Source organism: Crocodylus porosus, unplaced genomic scaffold (genome assembly GCF_001723895.1).
Source record: "Crocodylus porosus isolate Cpor-Errol unplaced genomic scaffold, CroPor_comp1, whole genome shotgun sequence".
NCBI classification, from domain to species: Eukaryota; Metazoa; Chordata; order Crocodylia; family Crocodylidae; genus Crocodylus; species Crocodylus porosus.
In genome coordinates this window covers 147,086,181-147,110,267 of record NW_017728906.1, presented here as the reverse complement: position 1 = coordinate 147,110,267, position 24,087 = coordinate 147,086,181, and the positions used below count along the sequence as shown (strand labels likewise).

Here is a 24,087-nt window from a genome sequence, read left to right as displayed (position 1 = left end):
GGGCGAGTCTCCACCACCTTCCCCGTCCTCCAAGTGTGACTGCAGCTGGGTCGGGGGAGGGGGAGACACTTCTGCCCTGGCTCTATCCAGGCGCCCGGGGACTGGGAGGACGGAGGTGGGGCACGTCTCCGGTTTCAGGCCAGGGATTGACGTTATGTGACATCATGTCATGTTATATCTCTGATTTGGACGCCACGTGAGCTGAGGCAGTGAGGTTTTCCAATTCGAGGAAGAGGCCACCTTTCCCCTCTGACCCAAACAGCTGCCCAGGTGTGGGGCAGCCAGCAGCAGGGCAGTACTGTAGGTGGACTGATGCACAGGTCCGTGAGGCCCAGGCCCAGGCACCCCTGCCGATTAGGCCCCAGATGCCTAAGTTTCCTCCTGCATGCTTGTGGGGGTGATGCCTAGGTTCAGTGTTGCCAGGTACTGGATAGTTGTTCTCCACTTTTGAAGAAAGGTCTTCTCATTCACTCACTGGCAGTTTACAGTGAGCAACATAAAGCAAATAAGAATATTTATTACATTACCACATCCTGGGAAACATGCAAATAAGATATAAGGATAGTTATTCTTAAGTTTTGGAAAATGGCCTTCTAATTTACTCAGTGGCCTGTTACAGTGAGCAATATAAAATGAATAAGAAGATGACTTATTACATTACCACACCCTGGGAAACATGCAAATAAGCATGCAACTAAGTCCTTTTCTTATTTACTTTATATTGTACACCATAAAACGCCAATGTGTGAATGAGGACTGGGTCACGCACTCTGGCAGCAGCATTGGGGGGGTGGGGAGGGGCAGGAAGGACCCTTTTCCCTGGGCTTCAGTCCTTTCACCTAGCCCAGGTTGCCAAAACAATCTTAATTTGCCTTTTGAGCCTTTCAAGCTGTTTGTTATACATTTGACCTGTTTGTGTGGGGTTGTTGGATTGGCAAAGCAGAGTGAGCCCTGCTAGTCTGTGGGGGAGGCATTACTCCCAAATTTTAACAGGGGTTGAGAGTGAGACTGGTGGCCAGTGAGACTATTCCAGTCACAGTTCTTTTTTAAAAGACTTTATTAGGTTACACAACAGTAAAAACTTACTTGTACTAATAAAGACAGCACTTACATAGCCTTGGATTCAAGGGGAAAAAGGTCAGCTGGTCAGGCTTCCTTGTTTCCTTGGGGACTTTCACTGATTTGGTTCCTCCTTTTTGCTGAACTTCGGAGAAGTCCGAGGTTGCATGGTTTAACCATGATTATATACTTAACACAGGGTTTTCCATACTTGTTATACTTTGCAGCTATATCAATCCTTTTCCATTCCCTTATATTATGTTAGTGCACCATATCACTCTCTGCAGTGTATGCTCAATTTATGTCATTACCACATAGGCCAAGCTCAGATCAGTTTATGACACAGCCTGTGTTTCACAGTGCCTATGCTGCACATGGCCTGTGATGCATGTATGGGCCTACAGGCCTGTCGGTACTGGTGGACTCGCAGGATTGGATATGCAGGCGGGATGTGCTCCTGCTGCTTGACAACTTCACAGGAACAAGAAGTGGTTCCTTTAAACCAGGTTGGTCAACCTCCAGCTTGCAGGCCAAATGTGGCCTGTGGAGCATTGGAATCCCATCTGTGGGACTCCTCCTGAACTGGGCAATTTGGCAGTGGGGGAGCAGTAACAGTACTGCTATCCCTCCCAGCTGCCAAAATTGCAAGCCCCCTGGAGCAGGTCTGACTTGGGCCAAGACCCACCCACTGCACGGATAGATCAGAGCCAGACCATGACCCCTTCCCTCCAGGACATAGGATTGGGGCCAAGCTGTGCTCACTTCTCCCAGTGGGACTAGGTTACATCCCCCTCCCCCGTCCTCTGCAGGCCCAGGCCATGTCCCCTTACCACTGCCTGGTCAGGTTGTGGCTAAGCCTTGTCCCTATCCTCCTGCAGGGTTGGACCATGTCCCTTCCTCTGTGGCTGGTTCAGGGCTGAGTCCTTCTCCTTCCCTGCCCATGGGTCCATGCCATGACCTTTTCTTTCTACCCAGCCAGGTTGAGGCCAGGCCATGTTCCCTGCCTCCTGTGGGGCTGGGCCACAGCCACTCCCCACCACAGGGCCAGCTTAGGGCTGGCCCAACCCCGCCTCTGTTGTACTGCTGGATCAGGGCCAGGTTTTCCCCCTCTCCACTCTGTGCTGCCAGATGGGGCCTTGCTGGATCTGGCCCATGGAGGGATTGAGCACTGCCCATCCAGCCCTAAGAGGTTGAGTACCACTGCTTTAAACGGAGCAAACAGGATTTAGGATTGACCTTGCTCCTGTGAACACTAGGATGGGTGACCTTCACAGCCCCAAAGTAATTTGTAGAGACCTTCAATTCATGTAATAGCCTCACCCAAAACACAACTGGCCCTTGAAAATAGTAGCAAGTAACACTACTCTAAGCGAATGCCAGAAACACCAGAATTCCAGGAGACAGAGTGAATAATTAACAGGTAGGAATTAGAGAGAGAGGATCAGTTGGGCAATTCTAATGGTTTTCTCAATTACACACACACGCGCGCACACACCCACCCACCCCTCCCAATTAGGGCAGTATAACCACTTTTTACTATTAAAAAAGTCTAAGCTAGCTGTCAGTTAAAAAGATCATTAGTCAAACACCTGAATTGGCCTTGAGTCCATCAAAGAAGCAGCCAATTCAAGGAATAAGAAGCTAGCATAGCATTCAGATGATGTTTGACTGCTTGACAAAATGATGTTTGACAAGGAAACACGTTTCTAAATGAGAGGCTGAAAAGGTTGGAGTTCACCTTTGCAAGAAGATAAATTAAGAGGATAAGTCTATGAGATAATGGTCTTAGAAATGTCAATTTGGAGCTTCTGTTCTCTGGTTTTAAAACATAAGATTGAGGAGACATTTGAAGAATTTTAAAGGTGGCAAATTCAGAACTGATCAAAGGTATTTTTTCAAGCAGCGCATAACTAGACTTTAGAAATGAGTGCCCCAGGTTGTTATTCAGGCCAAGAGTATAGCAAGATTCAGAAAGAGACTGGTACATACATACATACATACATAACAGAAACATCCTGATGGTAACAATTTGGGAAGAGATACTAAACCTTGTACATAGGGGCTTAAGACAATCTCTGTTAGAGATCAGGATGAGACCTAATGTTGGACAGATTATGCCACATCTGCCTGCAAAGCATCTGGTACCAGCCACTGTCAAAAACAGGATTCTGACCTTAGAGGAACTTTGTGTCTCATTTGTTATGACAGTTCCTCTGTTCCAGTTAATCTGGAAGTCTTGATGTTATGATTACTATATATTACCCATTCCTATCCAGTGAATGTCTCTCTAGGTCCCTCCTCACTCTTTTCTAGATCCTAAGTTTCTTATACATATGAGATGCAGATGTGTGGCCTGCGTCCCTATTACAACAGTGGGTATTTTCACAGCCTTTTTAAACAGGATCTTTAGGGGGCTGTTCCCGCTAAAGTTACTCTGTTCTTCCCCTGTGAAAAGAAGGATTTTTATTTTCTAGAAGGGATGCATGCTACAGCCACCCAGGCAGGGAACACAAAGTCTGCTTCCTTGACTGCTTAATGCTGAAACACATCCCAGATACCCATAAGGCAGGACTTTTGGGGCAGGAATGTTGTGTGTCGCAGTTTTACATTGTGTGAAGGACTGGCAGAGTTGTACAATTCAAGTGGGGAAGATTAATCAGGGGGAGGGGATTTTTTTAAAATAAAGACCACCATTAGTTCATTTTAGAATGTTTAAATTCAGAATGCATATTTCCATTTGGTAAATTGTAACAGTCTGGGTTTTCTTCAAATTGCACTGGTAGCGGTGATGAAGATGTAAGAAAATTACCATATAGAATGAACAGAGGGAAGACCTAAACTATCTGTAACACAAAACTTTTGAAAACCATATCTGATTTATTTTAGAATCACAGCCAATGTTCAAGAAACCAGTGGACAGAACTGGTCAGTTTTGCTTTGGTGAAAATCAGAAAGCTAGAAATTCTGTCTGTTAAAATCAGGTCCGTAAAAGGTGTTTTTGGAGCTCCAGATGGGAAGATCTCTGGTGTTTTCTCTTGCTGTCTTTACACAAGAGGAAGCCAGTTACAGTGTATTACTTTTATAGACTGAGATGGGATGCCAAACCTTTCCCCGCATTATAACTAAGCCTGTTGCTCCCTGTTCTTTCTAGTTTCCTTGCTCCAGCTATAGCTTTCACTTCTTGCTGTGCTCAGTGCCATTTCCTAGCCAAATCTCCGTCTGCATTTAAAAATCTGAATAACACACACGAACACACTACTACTACTACACACACTCAGCTTGATGGCATTTCTTGACCCAGCCACTACCAAAGCCTTCCAAATTCTTCCCTCTGTTGAAATGCCAACAGATTGCCATTCCCCCTTCAAAATGCTGTCATAGATCTGGGATTCATGGGCTGGATCTTCCCCACAGGTCTAAGACAGTGGTTCTCAACTTTGTTTGTACCAGGACCCATTTGTAAACATCAATGGCCAGTCCCAGCCCAGTGCCCTTGGCTCTCAACTGGCTGGCCCCAGGCCCTGGCTCCCCAGTGTCAGGGGCATGGGGTGGGTGCTTTGGGGGGGGGCAAGCAGCCCCTCACAGGCTGGAACTCTGCCAGCCTGCAAGGGAAAAGTCGCAGTTTCCCATGTTTTGATCCTTTAAAGTAGAATCCATTTTTTAAAGTTTGTTTCCAATCCTTTCATATATTGTTGAGACTCACTTTTGGGTCATGACCCACAGGTTGCAAAACACTGGTCTAAGAGATGGCTGAATTGAATGATTCTAGCAGACATGTGCTGTTTACCTCAGCTGTACTCATCTCAGCAGAGCTCAAATATCCTGAATAACCTAACAGACTAGTAACACTGAGTAACAAGGATTTAATGGTCATTCTTTTTGTATAAAAATAACAATCTAGCCTGCGAGTTTCAATATTTAGCAATTATTCAAAATCTTACTTCAGAAAATATAGTCATGGTAATGTTTTGATTTGTTTTGGAAGCATTGTTTCTTTCAATACATAAATCTTGTTATGAAGTTGAACTCACTTGGCAAATTTAAGCATGCTACAAGGGCTCTTATTAAAAAGTCATATAGGGCTTTTTTTGCTGGGGAAAACTGGTATCTCTTCACTAAAAATTAAGTTCTTTTAACAAGCTTGTTTGATTTCAGACAGAGTTGTATCTTCTTTTTTATGTTACCAAAAATATATCGGGAGTAATTGATGAAAGGTGTATATATATATAAACTCATTTAAGAACAGATTGATAAGGTCGGGGTTTCAGCTGTGAACGAATTATTCTTTGGAAACCATCTTCTCTTCTCTTAGTCTTGGAACATTATGGGCTTATTTTTCTCAGCTGATAAGATGATGAGCATAAAGTATAAAGGTGGTTAGCTGGATTAGTTTGAAGCAAGAGTCCTGATTTTCTCTGATTTAAAAAAATCCCCAATTTCTGGTTAAAAACGTAACCCGAAATCCACATTTTCCTGTGATTAAAATGAAACATCACTATATATCTATAGCTATATATCTGTATATTAGTGGTGTTTCATTTAAATCATGGAAACGTGGATTTGGAGTTACTTTGTTTAACCAAAAATTGGGGATTTTTTTAAATCAGAGAAAACCAGGATCCCTGGTCAGAAGGCAGGCAGAAGCTAGGACAGGGTGACACTTTAGAAACCAACTGGTTCAGAGAGGCATGAGCTTTTGTAGGCAACCACTTACAGGTGCTAGGAGCGGTCTTGGTCCTTTATGATCTGTTTATAGCATCTGCCAAGGTAAATGGTGCCTAGGATCTGCCTCTCTGTACCAGTTGGTCTCTAAAGTGCCACCCTGCCTTACCTTCGGCCTAAGCAAGTTCATCTCTGAGGTACCATCCTACTTTATCTTCTGTTTTAGCACTTACGAAATATGCTAATATAAAGTGTCAACTACAGAATTGCTGAACATTATCCATTTTAAGTGTACTGACCAGGATATCACGACCTCTGTACCAGCTAACTTGTGATTAAATCAGTTGTAACTAGGACAATAAATAGGTGGTGAATGCTCCCTATGCATCACTAGGGCTAAAAAGTTAACTATTGTTAGTCTTCCAAGCAAAAGCACTCCATGTTTGATGCCCAGCTTGCTTCACCTTTGAAGCAATCTTAGGGTAAATACAAATATACATGGTCTTTAATGGCATTTTAGACCTTAACCAGTAAAGAAAATCATTAACCTACTGTATGTCACAAAAAAGCAAGCATTAGGTAGAAAAACATCAGACATTCTTCTGGTTCTCATACAGATCATATTGGCTGGATATGAGAGTAAATATTATGAAAACATTATGTGTAGAAAGTCAGGATTTTTTCTCCGTGGAGGAAAAAGGGAAGTCACACATTTGTTCAGAAGAGCAATGGATCTCAATACAATTTCAACTTAGTTATCTTTTTTTTTTTTTTTCCTAGACCCTTAAAGTAGGGAGGCCCAGCTCAGCTGTGTCTCAAGATTGTTTCATGCAGTGAAATTTTTAGCTGACCCATGAAAAGGAAATAGTAGACACATTTATGATTGCTATGTAGTTTTCTTGGGAATCATAAAAGCTGCAACTTGTAATGTGGTTATTCTTTGGATATGAATAGAGCAGTGTCTGCAAGCACCTATAACTGGAGATTACAATGAAAAGCAAATACTAAACTACATTTATCAAAATAGGTGCCCCTTTCCATGTTATATTTTATGCTGGTGCTGACAGTCAGCCCTGATTCTGGGCCCACAGCCTCCCTGCAGGAGTTTAAACCACTGCACCCAAACTTAGCTGGGCTGCCTGGTATGGGGACTGAGGCTCCTGGAGAGGGGAACCAAACAGCTTCTCCCTTCAGGGACTTTAAACCCAGCATCTCACAGTTCTGGTATGGGTGCAGGGGTCTATGCTCCCCCCCTCCCCCCCCAGTGGGGGGAGTTGAAGGATTCCTCCCACTGGTGACTTTAAACCCTGTGCCTTCAGTTTAAAGTCCTTAGTGGGATGAGCCCTTTGGCTCACCCCGCTGGGACCTCTGATTCCCTGTGCATCCCTACTGGAGCTGCTGGGTGCAAAACTCCCTAGGAGGATGCCCTTGAACAGACCCAGGGCTGACAAGCAGCTGATTGTCAGATCTGACCTCAGGACAGCATAGGTTCTTGGAGTTGTCCATGACCATGACCATGATCATGATTCCAGGGTCCATCTGCACTGACAAGTAAAAGGGTACAACTGGGATCTGATCCCTAATCTCAAAATCAAACCTCCTGCCATGCACATGGCATGGCAGGAGACTTGATTGTTGGGGTCAGGGATCAGATTCTCATGGTACCTTTAAACGAATGGGTGCCAGGCGCCTAAGAGAAAAGTCACATAACTAAAAACTCACAGTTACTTTAATTCCTGAATAATTTATTCATAAAATAGAGGAAAAGGGGACCCTTCCAAGTTCTTAATTATATTACTATCTCAGGAGTCAGCTGGATCTTTATGGATTCTCCAGGATCTGTACCATTATGCTAAGACACTGGCCATTTACAAACTAGTCAGGGGGGGACCAGCAAGCATTGAGGGAGTCCCTGTCCCCCCAAGCACTACCAGGAGTGAGAAGAAATAATGGTTATAAGCTGGCAGAGGGTAGATTTAGGCTAGATATCAGGAGGTGCTACTTCACAGTCAGGGCGGCCAAGATCTGGAACAAACTTCCAAGCGAAGTGGTGCTGGCTCCTAGCCTGGGGGGTCTTTAAGAGGAGGCTGGATGAACACCTTGCTGTGGTCGTTTGACCCCAGTACTTTTTCCTGCCATGGCAGGGGGTCGGACTTGATGATCTGCTCAGGTCCCTTCCGACCCTACCAACTATGAAACTGTATATATGCAGTTTGTAAATATCAGTTGAAGCTTTTCTTTTGCTTACTTTATGATGAATTTAGGATCTATACATGTACATGTAATTTAACTAATAAACTATAGCAGATGTGGCACAGTTAAACAGAAATTAAAGTTAGCAGCACATAATACTGTAACAGAGTGGTCGGTCTCCTTAAGAGGGGGTAGGCAGTCTTGTTGAGTAGCTGCTGTTGTGGGAAGCTGTTAACAAGGGAATGACTCACTGAGAGCTCAACAATTTGGAGCAGAAGGGGAGACTGAGGGAACAGTTTGGAGGGAAGGAGTCAGCTGTGAATATAACAGTTTGCTATAGCCAGGGGCCAGGCTGCTGTGCTAGGGGCTAGAGCAGGGGTGGGCAAAATACAGCCTGTGGGCTGGATCTGGCCGCTAGGTGACTTCATCTGGCCCGCAGGCAGCCGCCAGTTAATTGTACTGTGCTCAGCCTGTGTGCTTTGCTCCCGCACGTGAGGGCCCCAGCCCCAGCCCCAGCCAGGACACGCAGCTTCTGGGGAGGACCGCTGCTGCCACTGCTGCATCCACTGGGAGACCTGCTCGGCTTCCCCGACCTCCAGTGGTTTCTCCTTGTGTCCCTGCTGCAGCAGGTAGGGAAGCTGCAGCAGGGCAGGGGTGTGGAGCTCAGGTGGGCAGGGTGTAGGTGGGATGTGAGGGAGGGTAACAGAGTGTGAGGATCCTTCCCATATGCCCCTCATGGTGTACAGCCCTTGCCGCCAGCACCCCCTGGCCGCCTGGCAGGAGCAGCAGGCAATGGGCCATCAGGGTGCTCATGGCCTATGGATGTGCAGCCACCGGGCAGTACACAGCTCCAGCCAGTTCCAGGAGCTGCGCATGGTGGCAAGGAGTGGGGCCGGGCCACCGGCTCCATTGCGGAGAGCTTCCCCCCAGTGGTGCACAAATCCCGGGAGCCGCGCTTGAACCTCATGCAATTGAGATGGGCCAGCCTGGCTCTGCCCTTTGCTGCCATGTGCAGCTTCCAGAACTGGTTGGAGCTGCATGCTGCCAGTGGCTGCACCTGTACAGGACATGAGCACCCAAAGGGCCTGGTGCTACTGCTGCCAGTGGCAGCAGGGGCTCTGTGCCATGGGGCAGTGTGTGTGATGGGGGGTCACCATACTCCCCCCGACCCTCCCTTATGCCCCACACACCCATACGCTGCTCACACCCCCACAATCCTCTCACGTATACACACAGCCACACCCTCCCCTCACAAACCCCACCTCCCACCACACACACAGCCCTACCCCTGCAACACCCCCCCCAATATACAAGGGTAAGACTTTATTTTTGAGTTTTTATCCAATCACCTCTCTATACACTATGCAAACGTACATAAATCAGGACAAAAATATTTTTTTGAAATAAAATTAAAATACGTTATAGTAGATGTTTGACTTTTAGTATATGATTTGTTTTTTTCCTGGTTCCAAGATTTCATTCCACCTTCCCCTCCCCCAAGGAGTACTCCTGGGGGCAATGGGAGGGCCTCCCAATGGCAAAGCTCAGGGGTGAAGGGGTGGGACTTCAGGTCCCAAGATGGTAACTAGGAGGTGGGGCACCTGTAAAGGGGTGAGGCTCCTGTTGTGGGGTGGGGACCCCCCCAACAGCTCACCACAACATAATAAACTTATTAAGTGGCCCTCCAGCTGAAATAATTGCCCACCCTTGGGCTAGAGCGAAAGGGAGTCTTTACACATTCTCTGGGGATACGGGGGGTGCGGGGGTGTTTTAATTAGAGTAGCTCTCAGGAACCACTCTAATTAAAGCACCCGCAGCATCTCGTGTATTCAGCATTCTGCTCTTTAAAACGGTGGCAGGGGTATTTTAACTGAAGTTGGTTCAACAAGCTTCCGTTAAAGTGCCCTTGCCACCATTTTGAAGTGCAGGCACGCTGAATACACGAGATGCCAAGGCTGCTGAAGCATGCCAGTTATGTGCTCCAGCAAACTCAATTAATCAACTCTGCGCATCATTAAAGCACGTTGGAGCAAGTGTCCCACATGTCTACAGGCACCCAGAGGGTTCCTTTTTGAATGCCTGTGACAAGGCATCAGGGTTTGGGTTTTTTGCTTGCTTATTTGCCTATTCATTTGCAATTTAAAGACTGCTTGTGTTGGGAGGACTGGCTGAGGAGCTCTCAAATATCAAACCATTTCCTATCAGTAGGCTAAGCCATCCACTTACAAACATCTTAACAGTTTAAATGTGTTTGTGTTAGAATATGAAGGGATCACATGAATACTAGCAAATAAGACAGTTAGTGCTGACCTAGTAAAGGGGGATTTGGAAGGGCTGGACATGTTTACGTCATCAAGCCCAGACAAGCTTCATCCAAGGGTGCTGAACGTATTGGCCAGGTCATTGCAGAACCACTGGTGAGGTTGTTTGAGCACTCATGGTGCTCAGGATAGGTCCTAGAAGACTGGAAAAGGGCCAATGTAGTCCCTATTTTGAAGAAGGGGAAAAAGGATGATCCAGGTAACTATAGGCAGGTTAGCCTCACCTCTATCTTTGGAAAAACCTTTGAAAAAATTATTAAGGATCACATCTGTGGGAGTCCAGTAGGAAAAATAATGCTGAAGGGCAACCAGCATGGCTTCATAGCAGGTAGATCCTTCCTGACTAGTCTTATTTCTTTTTATGACCAGGTCACAAAATTCTTAGATGCAGAAGTTGAGATAGATGTCATCTACTTGGATTTTAAAAAGGCCTTTGATACAGTATCGCATCTCATTCTTATAAACAAATTAAGCAGTTGTGGCATCGATTACTATACGGTCAGGTGGGTGGAGAATTGGCTTATGGGGTGCACACAGAGGGTAGTGGTGGATGGATCGTTTTTGACCTGGAAAAATGTGGGCAGTGGAGTTCCCCAGGGTTCAGTCCAGTGACTTGGATGAGGGTGTGGAAAGCACTGTGTCCAAATTTGTGGATGACACTAAATTATGGGGCAAAGTAAACATGCTGGCGGGCAGGGAACGGATTCAGGCATATTTGGACAGGTTGGGAATGTGGACAGAACAGAATAGGATGCAGTTTAACTAGGATAAGTGCAAAGTGCTACATCTAAGGAGAAAGACTCACCAACACACTTACAGGCTGGGGGGGGTGACTTTCTAAGCAGCACAGCAGCGGAAAGAGATCTCGGAGTCATGGCTGACTCAGAATTAACATGAGTCGTCAATGTGACAAAGTGATAAGTAAAGCCAACCGCACTCTTTCATGCGTTAGAAGGTGCGTCACAAGCAGATCTGAGGAGGTGATACATCTCCTCTCTGCAGCATTGGTAAGACTGCAGCTGGAGTACTCCATCCAGTTCTGGGCACTGCATTTCAGTAGGGATGTGGATAACCTTGAGAGGGTCCAGAGCAGAGCCACTCGTACGAGGAGAGATATTGAGGGACCCGAATCTCTTCAGCCTCTGCAAAAGAAGGCTGAGAAGGGGATCTTGTAGCCATCTACAAATTTGTCAGGGGAGGGGACAGCAAGGGCTAGGGGTTGCTCTGTTTGCCAGGGTGCCCCTTGGGGTTACTAGGAACAATGGCCATAAACTAACGGAGAGCAGATTTAGATTAGACATTAGAAAAAATTTCTTTACGGTGAGTGCTTCTCAAATCTGGAATGGGCTTCCAAGGGAGGTGGTGCTCTTGGAGACCTTTAAGAGGAGACTAGATGAGCACCTAGCTGGGGTCATCTGACCTCAGTGGTCTTTCCTGCCCAGGACAGGGGGTCAGACTCGATGATCTACTGAGGTCCCTTCTGACCCTAAAAATCTATGAAATCTATGAAATGTAAGACAGAATCGTAGATGTTTCAAGTTCACTTTTTGCAGTGTTGATCTTGTTTGATTTTAGACGTGAAAAGAGATTAAAAGACAGAACCCAGTCATTGAACTCAATTTAATCTTTTTCTAATGTCCTGTTATCTCCCTGATCCTGTGTGCTTGGAATTATTCATAGTGCATAAGTTTATTGACCACAGCGAACAAAGTTGTAATCCTTTGTAGGATTATAATGGGTATTCCACCTTTTAAAAATAGCCATTTCAAATTAATTGGTTTCTTTTGTTTACTCAAAATATATTATTTCACCAAGGAAAGTGGCTAATAGAAAAATGTATTGAGACCTTTTTGCCACTCAACAGTTTTAATTGTATTTATAACGTAATCTGGTTTTCTTCATAAGTTACTCATACCATTATAAGTCTCTGAGTGTATGTCTCATAATAACCTTATAGTTTATAAGTTTCTTCTCAACTTATAGGAATAATAATAAAATTAGGGTGACTTTTTGTGGGGGGTGGATGAATATGATATAAGCATAATGAGCAAACTGTGAAACGAGATGTAATCCTAGGGCCCTTTCTTACATTGCAGTTCATGTGGGCGGACAGCTGTATTGCAAGAAGCCCCATTATTAAATGAGGATAGGAATGGGGGAAGACGTGATTAATAGGCCTACATCCTGACCACCCGTGATCATTTGAAGAACCTGTATCAGATAATCAGCAGGAATAGAGGTGTATTTTAATCTTGTTGAACTCCAGTTCTGAATTGCAGTTCTAGATAAGCAGGTGTCAGCTTCCATAGGTTATCAATCATTAGCTGTCTTGTGGATGTGTGCCTGAGCTATGGTCACATCTTTGGATTGCAGCATAGCTATATACCTTTTGACTGAGCTTATGGCATGTGCCAGGGTCTTCTTACTTTTTCTTCCTACCAGAAACTTCCTACTCCTGGTCCCTTCTGTTTCAGAGACTTCTGCAGTGTCTATCCCACATACCATGGGCTTGTTTCCCAGTTCTTCGATTTCCTGTCTTCAGGGTTCTTCGTACATCCAATTCTCCTTTATGGCACACCACAAGCACATCTCCCCATTTCTCTGATCACTGCAAATGTCTTAGTGTCAAGAGTCCAGGCAGCAGGCAAGCTAAATTGCTACCAACTGACCCTGGCTACTTGAGTAAGCCTGGCTGCCAGCAGCCTAACTGCTTCTAGATTGCCCCAGGTTGCCTGCCTGGCTATAGCTGCCTGCTTTTAAGCTGCAGAACTTTTAGTGCCCAGGAAGCTACAGTACAGGATAAATACTTCTATTTAGCCTTGGGCTTCTAATTCCCTGTTCTTAGTTTCCCTATTGAGTCCTAGTTTCCTAGTTCCTGCCTCCTGACTCCTTTGATCCTGACCTGCAGGCCCCTGACCATCTCCCCTCCCCTGCCCACCCGCTCCTGACTCCAGTCTAGACGCCTGTCTTCTGATAGTTGGTCCCTGGCTCATGGCTGTAGCTTGGCGATTACCCACATTTCAGTCCCTTACTGCCTGCTCCAGACTGCTCTGGTAGTCACCCAGGTCTGAATCCCTGCTTCAAGTTCCTGATCCTCCTTCTTACTCATAGCTCTGCCTAGGGTAGTCACCTTTGTCTCAGTCCCTTACAGACCCCTTGGCTTTGGTCTGGACCTTCTCTGCTCCTGACTTTGTCTGCTTCTGATCCCCTGAGTTGTGACCCTCTAGGGTCAACCCTGACTGTCCATTTTCTAATCATACTCCTGATGCTTAGCTTGCTTGTGTGTAAAGGCTTATCTGTTTTATTGGTTTTGTGGGCCTAGCCCTTTGTATATACCTTGGGGGCTCATTCCAGCCTTCCATTTCCCCCTCAGTTTGCAGAATTAGTCTGACCAGAGTAGTTGAGACCAGGCTAGTCTACAATGGGTGGACTGTCTCTATTGTAAAGTTGAGCTGTTGTCAGACTCATGACTGCTTTCACAGCAGTGCTCTAACGGCTGGCCCTTGTGCAATAGAAGGGGCTTCTGATGGGGGGGGATATCCCATGGCTCTTCATGGCATATTTTACAACACCACTGTATGAATTCATCTCTTTCTTGTATAATACTATCTGTGGTAGTGACATAAAAGCAGTTCTTTAAATTGAGCTACTCATACAGACGCTTCAGAAGGCAAAAGCAAATAGCATGGGCTAGCAAGAGGAAGTTGATCAAACAGCAAAGTGATTCGTAGGTCACCTGACTGATTTCTCTTCCTTTCTTGTCCACTGGAGATAAAGGTATCATTCTGGAACACTTTCACATGTGCTTTGGGTGGGGTGGGGGGCTATAATTAGCCTCTCTAATTAAAATGTCTTTGCATCTTGTGTATCAGCATCTCTGCACATAAAAATGGCAGTGCGGGCGCTTGAACTAAAGCTTGTTGGATGAGCTTTAGTTCAAGTGTCCCTGCTACCATTTTTAAGGGGAGGGACGCTGATACAGAGCGCGATAATTGCCACACTCCAGCAATTCCAGCGCATTGGAGCAGCCTCCGCACTTGTGCATAGGTGCCCTCGGGTACTTATTTCCGTGTATGGGTCATACTGATCTAACGTAACGGCTTTCCCAGGAGGCTGGTGTCAGATTGTAGATAGCTGGCAGCATATAGCTTCTTGGGTGGCATCTCTGTTAGGAGGACTTCCTGAGTGGCATCTCTGTTGAAGTGCAGTAGAATGTGGGGTTAAGACTCATGAAGAAAAATGGAGGAGGTAAACAAGACAGCACAGAGCCTAGGCAGCACTGAGGGATAGAAATACCTGTGCTTAAACAGCTTGCATTTTCATTGTATTGTAAGCAGATTGTCAGCTCAGGCTGATGTGCAAATCAAGCTTAAGCCTATACCTTCAGCCACATTGGCTAGCAGGAGCTTAAAGCAACTTCTGCTCAAGTTGGAAGTTTTTCTGTGTAGATGGAAGGCTTAGGATCAAAGCCTGGGCTAACTGCTATGAAGTCATGTCCTCTAGGTCAGTAGTTCTCAACGTTTTTTGTACCAGGACCTATTTTTAAACATTGATGGCTAGTCCCGAACCAGTGCCCCTCACTCCTGACCCGCTGCCCCCAGGCCCCAGCCCTCCAGCGTGTTCAGTAAGGGGTGGGAATGTGGGGCAGGAGGAGCCCCAAGCAGCCCCTCGCAGGCTGGAGCTCTGCCAGCCTGCATGGGAAAAGCCATGGTTTCCCACATTTTTCTCCTTTAAAAGAGAATCCATTTTTAAGTTTGTTGATTCATTTTTTAAGTTTTTTGCAACCCTTTCATATTTTCTTGCAACTCACTGGTTGAGAAACACTGCTGCAGGTGACAACATTTTAAACTCCATTGGGACAGTGGGTGAAGAGGAGACTAAAGTTATTAATGGTAGCCATTAGCTTGTTCTTTGCTTCTTAGACCAGGGCTGTCCAACTGGTGGCCCATGAGGGGTTGGCATGTAGCCTGCAGACTCCCATCTGGCCACTGCTGCATGCCATGGTAGTCCTGCCCACACAGTGCATATAATAGGTGGAAGCACATGACAGTAAGGGGAAGAGGGTTGGCTGCTGTGCTTATGAAACTGAAGGATATGGGTGTGTGGCTGCAGCCTGGCTGGAGCCAGGGCCTGGCACCAGCAAGGGTGGCAGTGACGGAGCAATTTGATTGCTACCAGTGGGGAGCAGTGTGTGTGGCTACAGCCCGGCCGGAGCCAGCACCCAGCAGCAGTTTGGAGTTGTGCCCACCCACTGTCAACCTTTATGCATCATCTATGTACAAGTTAGAAGGTAAATGCTGCCCTGCAGGTCACACAACTCATGATTATATAGGCCAATCTCAGTAAATTATCCATCTTATTTCTAAGTGCATTCAGTTGAGTTATACGTCTTTTAGCGTTCAGCCTATAAAATAAGTAACCTCAAACTGTTGTAGTTTTCAAAGCTGTAGCACCTTAAATCATAAATAAAAAAGGGGGGATTTTTTTTTTATATTTATCTATTCTTTTATCTCTCATTTAACATCTTGTCCTTTCAGCCTTTGACACCTTATGCTTATGGTATTTGGAAACTGTTTGTGTATCAGCAAGTGAGAGAGAATATTTACAATGTGAATTTCAGCAATTTAAGCTAGAAGCTCATTAGTCATCTGCTCTTCTTTCCTTGCTTACTGGTTGGGGGAGGATGAGAAAATAAACTGGCACTAAGGTCCTAAAGCATAAATCAGGCAATGTATTCTAAGAGGAATTATAACAGTCAAGAAGATTAGCTGCAGAGAAAAATTGTGGTGTTTGAGGGAAGCAGCAATTCCTTAGACACACTAGTGAAATTTCAGCTACCTCCATCCTTCTACTTCAGTGATTCTCAACCAGGGTGACATCAGATCATTTGAAGGATGTTGAGAGTTGTGAGGAGATAAATAGATACGGGCAGGCTCAAGCTTGTCCCTGCCTGGCCAATCCCTTATCCTCACTGCCAAGCCTCTCTGAAAAGAAATAAGAACTGTAATATATAAATTAGTTTTTTAAATTGGGTGCCACTCAACTCACAAGCATACAGAAAGATGCCTAGAGTCTGGTAAGGGGTGCCTTGAGTCCAAAAAGGTTGAGAACCACTGATGTACTTGAAACCAATCCTTAAAGGCCACTATGAGTGAGGAAGATGGATTCAAGCTGAAGAGGAAGAAGCAAAGTGGGAAGTGAAATTTTTGCTGTAGTCTTAAGCTAGACAACTAGAACTTTTATCAGTAGTGCATAGAGAGAAAATGTATGTGCCAGTTTATAGTTACATCGTTAAATTGTTAATCAACTAGGGGCAGGGAAAGACTGACGCATTCAAACATGTGGGCAGCAGTTCTTCTAGGAAACAATATCTTGTTTTTTATACAGCCGCACTTCTGATATTTAAAAAAAAAAGATTAAGAGGCACTACTGCATGGTAGATTTGTTCAAGCATGCTTGAATAGTCAGGATTCAGGAACTGGAGGATGACTATGGTATGGAAATAAACAGCGAGACAAAAAACCGAAAAAGGCTACAAGATATTATAATTAAAGCATTGTACACTACTGTTGGTCAACCCCCCCAGCCCCCCACCAATAGTTCTTAACTCCCAAGAAGCCTAATGTGGCTTCATGGAGCTAAATTAAGGACTTAACGTTGCAAATAAAAGATTTATGTCTGCTAGCAATGGGATATTGGCTAGTGCCATTAAAAAAGAGTACAGTCAGTGAAGGAGTGCTGGAAGAAGATAAGAGCAGCAAGACTGCAGAATATATCAGTGTTAGCTGAAGGAGCATGGGAGAATGGGAAGGGCTTTTGCAAACTTTCCAGGGACAGAGTATAATACCAGAGAAAAAGGACTGGATCTTCACTTTACTGCAAGCCTTGAGTAAAGCTGTTGTATTCATGTCGTCCCAGGAAAACTTTAGAGTGACAAAATGGTTCCTGATTCCCCTCTTGCCAAGAAAAGGTGATCACTACCAACTCAATCCCTGATATCGGTTTTATTCTAAAGCAGCTCAGGTGTGCTGGGAAAATGTACTGCAGACTGTCACCCACTTTCTTCTCCATCCACCTTGTCTAGGAGCAAGAGGTGGCTCTGTGAAATCCTCTGTTATGCACCCCTTTACATTGTGACCTGCAACATTTTTATGTCCAGTTATTCCCTTGCACAGGTGTCCAAATTACGCCTCAAATGATGTATCTAATGATCACAAACATATCAAGCTCTTTAACAGTATTGTTAAAAGCTCAGAGAAGTTCCATTTCACCTGGAAAAAATGTTTTTGGAAATATGAGGTAGTCAGAAGGCCATAGGTCTTGAAGGGACCTCGTGGGGCATAAAGTTCCCCACTGTCTTGGTCAACTACTTTACATAATCCCTTTCATAAACGTGCCAAATTCCATCTTAAAACTAGTTTTTTGTCCTGGCTTTTGTTGGGAGGCTGTTCCAGATCCTCCCCCTTTCCTACTTTCCAACTTATTTTAATTCATAATAGTCTGTCTTTTGCCATGGTGTTATTGCCATTATGTATTTCTAGAGACTGAGTCATATCTTTTCTGAGCCCGTTTTACTAGGCTAAACCAAGCAATACTCTTTGAGTCTTCTTTCATAAGCCAAACTGTTTACTCCCCTGATTGTCCTAGAAGTCTTTGTCTGTACCTGTTCCGTTTTGAATTAATCTTTTTTTTGAACCTGGGTGACCAGAATGCATGCGAGTTTGTAAGAAATGAGAATCGTATGCAGAATAGCATCAGATGAGGTCTCACTAATGCAGTGGTTCTCAACCTTCTTAGCCTCAAGGCACCCTTGGCACTCAGGCTTAGGCTTAGGCTCAAGGCACTCATTAGGCCCAAGGTGCTCCTTGAAATGCCAGCTCTTAGTTTTCATTTGTTTTTTCACTACGGAAAAATAATAAAGCAATTTTTTTTGCACTAAACTCAGAAAGACAGCAACAGGTTAGAATCTTTTAACATTATAGATTCCTGTGTAAAATCTCTGGGTTTATCTTGTGAATCATGTTTGTACATCTTACAATACTAGTGTTGTGTGGCACCCCCTGGCACCCTTAAAAGGATTACAAGGCATCCCAGGGAGCCACAGCATCTTGTTTAAGTATCACCAGACTAATGCCTCAGAAGCTGCTGTTAATACCTCACTATCTGAAATGGAAATGCCTCCCATAATGGGCAAGTTCAGACAAGCACGCCCATATGGTTTGCAGCACCACAGACCCACCTGTGGTGCTGAAAACCACACGTGTTGCATATGCAGGTGTTTACTGCACTGCTAATTTGCAGCACAGAGACCCCGATGTAAAAAAAAAACCTGCACCAAAAAAAAAGTGGCGCAGTGCATGTGGTGGCAGTGTGCGTTGCCTGAAACTGGAGCCTGGCCAGCCAGAGCCACACTCGAACCGCCAGCCAGGCTGTGTGCACCTGGATCCCTGGGTGTTGGCCCCAGCCTCCCCTATCCCACCCAGAGCATTTTTCCCTGCACTAACCCCATATACAGAGGCGTGTGCTTGGGCAAAAAGCAGTGGCACAGATTTGTGCCGCTGCTTTTTTCCCCGTGACAACTGCATGCCCCTGCTTGTGAGGATGTGGCCAGTATGTCCTAGGAATAGATTGTATTTGGTTTTCTATGGCCACATCACATTTGTGGCTCGTAGTCATCCTGTGATGTTTTCTACTTCCTGTTCCCACCGCTACTTATGCATGTTATCCAATGACCTTTTAATACAAAAGGCATTAAAAGTAGACCCTGGTACAGAACTCAGAACTACCCTTTCTAGATTTCCTTTGCCTGTACAGAGTCACAACCTCAATAAGAAGGATGGGGAGAGTGCTCACCCTTGCCCGATCTTACCTCTAACCTAGTCACTTGCTTGAACTGAATAAGGTGATGAATATCCTACTTCTAGGCAAGTGCATGGCATGTTATAGGATCCCTTCCTGAGGAGACTGCTATAGGACACCAGCTTTTCTTCTCCTCTGGCTGTGTTTTAAGACAAAAGGATGCATCCATCCTTTGGATCCAATAACATAGGTGCCTAAGTGCGTTGAATCCATTTCACAGGTGGCTAACTCAGGGCTGCATGGAGGTGCTTAGGGTCTGCAGACATTAATTGGAGACACCACCATCTCTTCGGTATTTCTTCGTTAGTTTTGGAAAACAGTAAACAAATTGACAGGTGTTTTCCTTGCGGAAAAAAATGGTAAAATGCATGGCAAAATGCTGAATTCTCTGCCTTCTTAAGTAGAAGCCACATTCCCCTGCTTGCAGTCATGTACCACAGGGGACCCTGATCCATATACATATCTTTGCACCTCTTGCAGCTGTTAGTGAACCTCTTCATTGAGGTTGTTTGCAGACTTGGACAGGTCACCGTTCAGCATTCAGTAGTCCTTTTATACTTCTGAAGTTAATTTCTGCAGTCATTAGCTAGGAGCTTAATTTTTTAAGCTATAGGTGAGGTTGTACAGCTATATTTTTCTGTAGTGAAGAACGATTCTGAGAACTATAGAATACACAGAACAGTGTGCATTCCACAAAATAAAAGAAAATATTAATGGGTAACTGGGGTGTCAACCAAACCCCTTCTTGTGAACTGGATCAGTAATGGGGTTCTAATGAGCTGGATCTGGATGCATTTGGCAGTGGCATGGGGATTATTGTACCCATCACCAGCCTCCTGCCACTGATGTGGATCCCCAGCAGGACTTTAGGCTCTGGATTTTGGTGATGGCACCCTCTGGCTGATTTACAAACCCTGCAGGCTAAATGACATGACTCCACAGGCTGGAAGTTTGATACTCCTGATTTTATATCCTAGTACTTGATCTATTGACAAATGACAAGTGGTAGTTTCCAAACTCAGCAGAGCCAGCTTTCTGAATGGGGAGTTATACCTTTTCTTCTCTGTAGGTCTAGAGTAGTGGTCACCAACCAGTGGATCTTGATCCACTGGTAGATCTTGGAGCCTCTTGGAGTCGCTCCAAGGCTGGGCTGGGGGCGCTGAGTGTCCGTGTTCATGCATGAGCATGCCCCAGGCCAGCAGGTTAGTCCATGGGGGGGAAGGGGCGGGGGCTAGATTGAGGCCCTTGCAGTGAGGGACAGTGCCGCAGAGGCAGGAACGGGTAAGTTGAGTGGGGCCCTGGCCATGTTGGACTTACCTGCTGGGGAGGCTAACATCCAAATAATTTTTTCTCCCTCTGCCTCCATCTTTCCTCCCCATAGATTTAATTGCTTGGGGAGGGGAGGGGGTTGGTACACGGTAGATCTTAGGTTGCTTTTAAATGCCAAAGGTCATCTCCTCCTTAAAAAGGTTGGAGACAACTGTCCTAGAGTGTCACCTTGTTGCTACCACATGGTACCTTTAAAAAAACCCAAACCATTGACTATATTACTTTTTTGCTTTTTTAGGTGATACCGTCACGATAGGAGATGTATCATTTAAACTCAGAACTCCAAAGAACCCAGAACTTGTGCCACAGAATTACAGTAAGAAACTCTTTTCCTTTTGATAGTGAATGTGTTATGTTCAATATTGGTGCCCAATTCCCATGCATCTAGCTCTATGAGCAGCTTTGAAACTAGGATTTATAAGGCTCCAGTGTGAAAGACTAAGTAAATTAGTAAGTGACGATTTGCAGAACTGGCTTCTTGGCATCCAGTTCCACCAAGTGCCGTATTTACTTGAAACCAAGATGAGGTTTACTTTCCCTATTTAACATGGATGGAGAAAAAGCCCCTTATCTTGGATTTGAGTACAAGTGGAGGGAGCCCACCCTCCTCCTGCCACCTTTGTACCCTCCTTCTGCCACTTACTCCTCAGCTCTGGCCCCAACTAGCCATGTAGTAGTGGCAGCGGCAACTCCGGCTCTGGGGCTAGGGTCAGAGTTGTCACTGCCATAACCACTGCTTCATAGTCCAGTGGAGCCTAGAGTGACCATGGGCTTTATGTCTCAGACTAGAGAAGAGATGGAGGATAAACAGTGGCAGGGGGTCAATGCTGGGGCGAGCAGGCATGGGGGCAGGTCAGATGAGGAGCCAAGTGGTGGGGGTTCAGGTGCCTTGGAGGGGCAGGCATAGAGGAGACAACTGGTGACAGGGGTAGGTGCTAGATGCATGTTGGCATGGTGGGGGCCAAGGTGCAGTGGGCAGCCAATTTGACTCTCCTGTTACCTTCACTCCTATCACCTGCCCCTTACCCATATTTGCTCCACTGCAGTGTGTCAAGTATCTCCATCACTTGCAGGCCTGTAGGACACCGCCTGCCGGCCAATTCGAGCGAGATGGTTTCTAATTGGAGTTCTACACACCCGCGCTTTCTCCTGCCACGACTTGGTGTTTAAAGGAGTTGGTTCAGTACCTGGATGTGTAGTTCCATTAGTCGTCCCATAGTCGTCCCGCGAAAGACCTACATTTCTGAGGGCTCCACCACCCCTACACCCTCGCCTGTTCCACCGGTTTCTGATCGGCCACTTGGTCCTTCCACGTGACCTCCATCCCAAGAAGAAGAAAAATAAAAAAACAAAACCAAGCACTCCTGGCCTGGGTTATTGTTCCAGCTCTTTTTAGCAGAGCGCAAACAAAATTGATGTTCATGAGGTCAGTCCCTCTTTTCTTCCCCTACCGTCTCTTTGGTGGCTCTCCCCGAGCCTCTTATTGAGGTTGTCACGATTCCCCTCATCCCATTAGGTCCATCCGTGACACCATTTTTGGCTTGCACCCCTTTTAGGGACTTTATGGTACCAAAATTCTAGAGTGCCCCTCTATTAGGGACTTTACAGTACCAAACTCTGCCAGGCTCTGCCGGCTTCTGGCGTGGGAACAAGCAGTTCCAAGTACTGCTGGGTCAACAGTCCTCGCTCTAAGTTCCCTCTGGGGAGCTTGCTGTCTGCAGGAGTCTCCTACCGACTCTCCACGTTGCTCTCAAGATTTCCTGCAGTTTGGCTCAGCTCTATGCTCCTCCTTCCGTTTCCACGCTCCCCACTCTTGCCTGTTCCAGGCTCTTTATATCAGTGTTGGAGTTCCCAGGCCCTCCCCTCCAGAAACAGCTGGGTAAGGAGGGTTTCTGCCAGGCTGTGGGTCTGGGGCCACTGACCCTTTGTTTAGCCCTTGTGCTTTTGAGCCTTGTGACTCTCTCTCTTTCTCATACATCCCGCCCCTCAGGACGCTGCTAGGTGCTTCGCATTCTTGCCTTACTATGTTCTCACTCTGTTTGCTGGCTTCTTCTCCTTCCTCTCTCCTCTTCATCTCATTCAGGCCATCTTCATCACAATGAGATAGGAAGTCAGCCACTGTATTCACAGAGCCAATGCCCATCTCATTATGTGGGCATTATCTGTTTTTGCGGTGTTTAACCATCTCAAGGGGGCATGGTTGGTTATCAATTTAAATTCACGGCCCAACAGGTAATAACAAAAATAGTCCACCCCTCAACGGATAGCGAAACATTCATGTTCTACGATGAAATACCTTTTCTCCTGCTCGTTCAATTTTCGACTGGCGTAGGCCATGAGCTCCACTCCGTCCACGTCCTGAGACAAAACTGGTCTCAGCGCAAATGCTGAAGTGTCAGTCTACAGGGTGAAGGGCAGCATGAAATTGGGGATATGGAGTAGTACGTCTTGGCTCAGGGCCTGCTTAAGATCTTCAAAGGCTTTCCGTCAACCTGCATTCCATTCAATGTCATATAACTTTCTGCCCTTAATAGCCTTGACTAAAGGGGTTGCTACCTCCGCAAACTTAGGTATAAACCTTCGATAATAACTCGCAAGCCCTAAGAAGGCCCTCATTTGCTTCTTCGTTGTAGGAACGTGATATTCTCTAATAACTTGCACTTTGTCAGCGAGGGGTCTCACAAATCCTTGCCCCACTAAAAATCTTAGATATTTAGTTTCCCTCTTCCCCAATGCGCACTTCTTTGGGTTTGCTGTCAGTCCTACTTGCCTGAGCTCGCGTAAGATGGCTCTTAAAGCCCTTAGGTGTTGTTCCCATGACTCTGTGTAACTTACGAGATCATCAATATATGCCGAGGCGTAACCTTGATGCAGAGTGAGTACCCAATCGATCAGCCTTTGAAAAGTGGTTGCTGCTCCATTAAGCCCAAATGGCATTCTTTTAGATTCAAAAAGACCCCAGGGTGTACCGAAGGTGGTCTTGGGTTGGTCTTCCTTTCTTAAAGGTACCTGCCATTTGCCTTTGGATAAATCTAGCGTTGATATAAATCTCGCCTATCCTATATGCTCCACTAATTCGCTCACCTGTGGCATGGGGAACGCATCAAATTGGGTCATGGCATTTAGTTTGCGAAAGTCTATACATACCTGCAAACTTCCATCTGGTATTGTAACTTCTACCAATGGACTATGCCATGAACTGTGTGATGGCGTGATAATCCCCTGGGCTAGGGCTAGCATCTTTCTTAGCTCTTTCTGAACAGGTTGATATCTACGATACGGGATCCTCCGCCATTTCTCCCGCGCTACATGACCCTCTTTGGTAATAATTTTATGCTCAGCCCCTACAACTTTCCTTGGACTATCCGTGAAGACATCTTCAAATTCTTTGATTAAACTTTGTACCTGTTCCCGCTGTCCTACCTCATGTTGCCTCCCAATGGGGATCCTGTCAAGGTTTCATAGATTTCATAGACATTAGGACTGGAAGGGAACTTGGAAGATCATCTAGTCCAGCCCCCCGCCCAGAGGGCAGGAAGTCAGCTGGGGTCATAGGCTTCCAGCAAGATAAGCATCCAATTTACCCTTGAAGGTGTTCAATGTAGGTGCTTGAACCACCTCCGATGGCAGACTGTTCCAGACCTTGGGGGCTTGGACAGTAAAG

General features: G+C 45.6%; 1 protein-coding gene across 1 annotated transcript in view; it reads left to right on the top strand.

The window, feature by feature from the left end:
* The window catches only part of VWA8 (von Willebrand factor A domain containing 8), a 305,200-nt gene that overhangs the window by 228 nt on the left and 280,885 nt on the right, over nucleotides 1–24,087 (top strand). Inside the window, exon 2 of the mRNA XM_019528508.1 lies at nucleotides 20,663–20,739. Within this exon, the coding sequence (XP_019384053.1) occupies nucleotides 20,663–20,739 (77 nt within the window). The remainder of the gene's footprint in view (nucleotides 1–20,662; nucleotides 20,740–24,087) is intronic.